The following is a 2,475-nucleotide window of genomic DNA, read 5'->3' on the forward strand; positions in this document are numbered from 1 at the left end:
TATACATACATACAATAGATGTCAGTTACATGCAACTGATTCATCTTTTCATAATTTAGAAGATTCAAACAATCATAACCCGAAACCAAAGATGTTTAGGAAGTATAAGGACGGATATAAACGTATACTTTTTAATAAAATTAAAAATAACTTATAGTCAATTATTGTTTCTTGTATTATCCTTTTTAAGTTTTATTATCTTATATTCCCTTCATGAAATAAACTCAGATGTTTCTGCCTATCTCTGATAGAATAAATATCAAAATTATAATTAATACTATCGCTCCTTATGAATGAGGTGTTTTAACTAATCATAACCGGAATTTCAAAGCTAAAGAAAAAAAGGATTCATCATATTGTTTCTTGAAATATTTATTTCCGCTAATATTATCTATTCATTTTTAAGTCGAGTCAGATCATTCTTGCTTTCTCAAACACAATAGATGTTAAGCACAATTGATTCAATATTATAAATGAAGGGGATCAACCAATCATCTCCAGGGTTCAGGAAGAAAAGATAAGATGCAAGAATGGACTACAATCCGATACAAGAAAGAGCGAATCTAACAAATAGGATACGCATTACCATAGTTTTGTCCTCAAAGACAAAACAATTAATTTTTGATTAATCTATCTTCTCTTGGACTACCCTTTCTACTTTCAATATCCCTTCTTATATATAATTTTTTCTTTTGTACTCTGTCTTCAAATCAAAATATATCGTGCCTAATTGATTCAGTACTCTTCATTATTCAGTTAATGTAACAAATAATCATACATTAAAGAAAACATAAGAGACAAATGATTGATTGCTCACCATTTGGACTAGTAGGTCCTCCATGAGCTGTGTATAGGTGTCCGTGATGATTATGCGAGTGTGGGGGAGGGGGGAGCCACGCGAATCCAGCAAGGGAATGAGGAAATCCCCCGGGATTCCATCCTGGACCCCCTGGCGCCCCAAGGTAAGGTCCTGAGGACCTTTGCACCCCAGGGTGTATAGGTTGGGGAACTACTGGGCTTGATTTCTCCTTCTCCTGGTTCCCCAGCTCTAAGTCCCTCTCAAGTTCACAGTCCGAGTCCATCACATTGAGGTCCTCGGACTGGCCCACGCTCCTTATTTCCTGCTCATCATCAAGTTGGTCAGTCGTCCTATCGCCCTCGAGGGACCTATTAGCATCCGAATCACTTCTATCATCAAACTCTCGCCGTATGGGCGACACAGACCGATTTAACATCCTGTCCTCATCCTGACGCTCTCGTCTGAGTTCATTGAGTCTATTAGGCGAAACACAACCACTTCCGTCGTCCTGGTCCCGCTGCTCCATTTCGATCCTGGTAGGTGATGAGGACTTGTCATGATTAGTTCTAGAAAAATCCTTAACAGTCAACATCTCCTGGCGGTGGTCGGGGAGCGGTGTCCGCTGATGATGTCCAAACGGGGACAAGCCATGAGGACTTAACCTGGCAAGGAGTTCTCTGCTTTGGAGACGTTGTTGCTCCATTAAAAGTTCTCGATATCTCGCTTCCATTTCGAAATTCTTGTCCGCCTCCAACCTTTCAGACTCGGAATCCCTCCTTCCGAAGGTAGCCGACGGCGACTTCTTCGTGCCGCTCAGCAGCGAATCTACGCTGAAACTTATCTTCCCGCTGCGGGGTTTAAGGTTGGAAGATGCTGATGTTGCGGTAGCCATGTCTACGTCCTCAAAGGCACCAGCCTCCTGCATAATCGTTCCTTCACCACTGCTCATGCCGGTTCACTTTCTAAAAAGGAAGTCATCGATACCTCTTAAGAAGCACTTACAAGACGTGCTTTATATACTATATCAGGGTCTGTGATAGCTTTTGAGGTCTACCGGAAGGGGTTTCTCTAGGAACATTCTTGGTGTCACATGCGAAGATATTTCGGTGAGTTCTTAAGAAATTATGCTAACTTTGGACCACACCTTCAACACCTCAAAAGCACAATCACTATCGTAGCACGTATGGTGTTCTGTCCTTCGGACAGAAGCTTTTCGGCTACCTTGGGCAGAGTTGGTGCAACTTTTTCCGCATTTTCTTTAATTCCGCACTGGACTTTTGTTTAATTGGGGCTTTGCATATCGGATTTTTCCATGGGGAACATTGTCACTCCTAATCCTTGGGTTTAGTACACTTGAGGACCGACGGTTCGTATCATGAAGCAAAGCGGCAACCCGCTCGAAACGGGAGAGAAGGGCCGGAACCCGCAAAAATGTGAGAAGTTGTGTGAAATCGCGTGGTAGCCGCTACTGCCGCGGAAACGGCACTGATTACCAGATCCCTGCTCCGGGAGCGGAAAGCCCGAGCATCGGTGTTGCTGATGCTGATGCTGCTGCTGCACCGCCCCCGCACAAGCCGGAGATCCAGTAAGTGCTGAAAGCGGACCAATACGAATACGTTTGCGCGACTGTCGGGTGCTGTGGCGAGGGGCGTGTCGGTTGATGTATTCGACCAATC

The 2,475-nt window shown here is 43.7% G+C and overlaps 1 protein-coding gene across 1 annotated transcript in view; it reads right to left on the minus strand.

The window, feature by feature from the left end:
• LOC117168360 (muscle segmentation homeobox-like) overlaps positions 1–2,245 on the minus strand; it is a 44,974-nt gene extending 42,729 nt beyond the window's left edge. Inside the window, exon 1 of the mRNA XM_033353947.1 lies at positions 818–2,245. Within this exon, the coding sequence (XP_033209838.1) occupies positions 818–1,748 (931 nt within the window). The 5' untranslated portion in view covers positions 1,749–2,245. The remainder of the gene's footprint in view (positions 1–817) is intronic.
• Positions 2,246–2,475: the final 230 nt, after the last annotated feature.

Source organism: Belonocnema kinseyi, chromosome 2 (genome assembly GCF_010883055.1).
Source record: "Belonocnema kinseyi isolate 2016_QV_RU_SX_M_011 chromosome 2, B_treatae_v1, whole genome shotgun sequence".
Lineage (NCBI taxonomy): Eukaryota > Metazoa > Arthropoda > Insecta > Hymenoptera > Cynipidae > Belonocnema > Belonocnema kinseyi.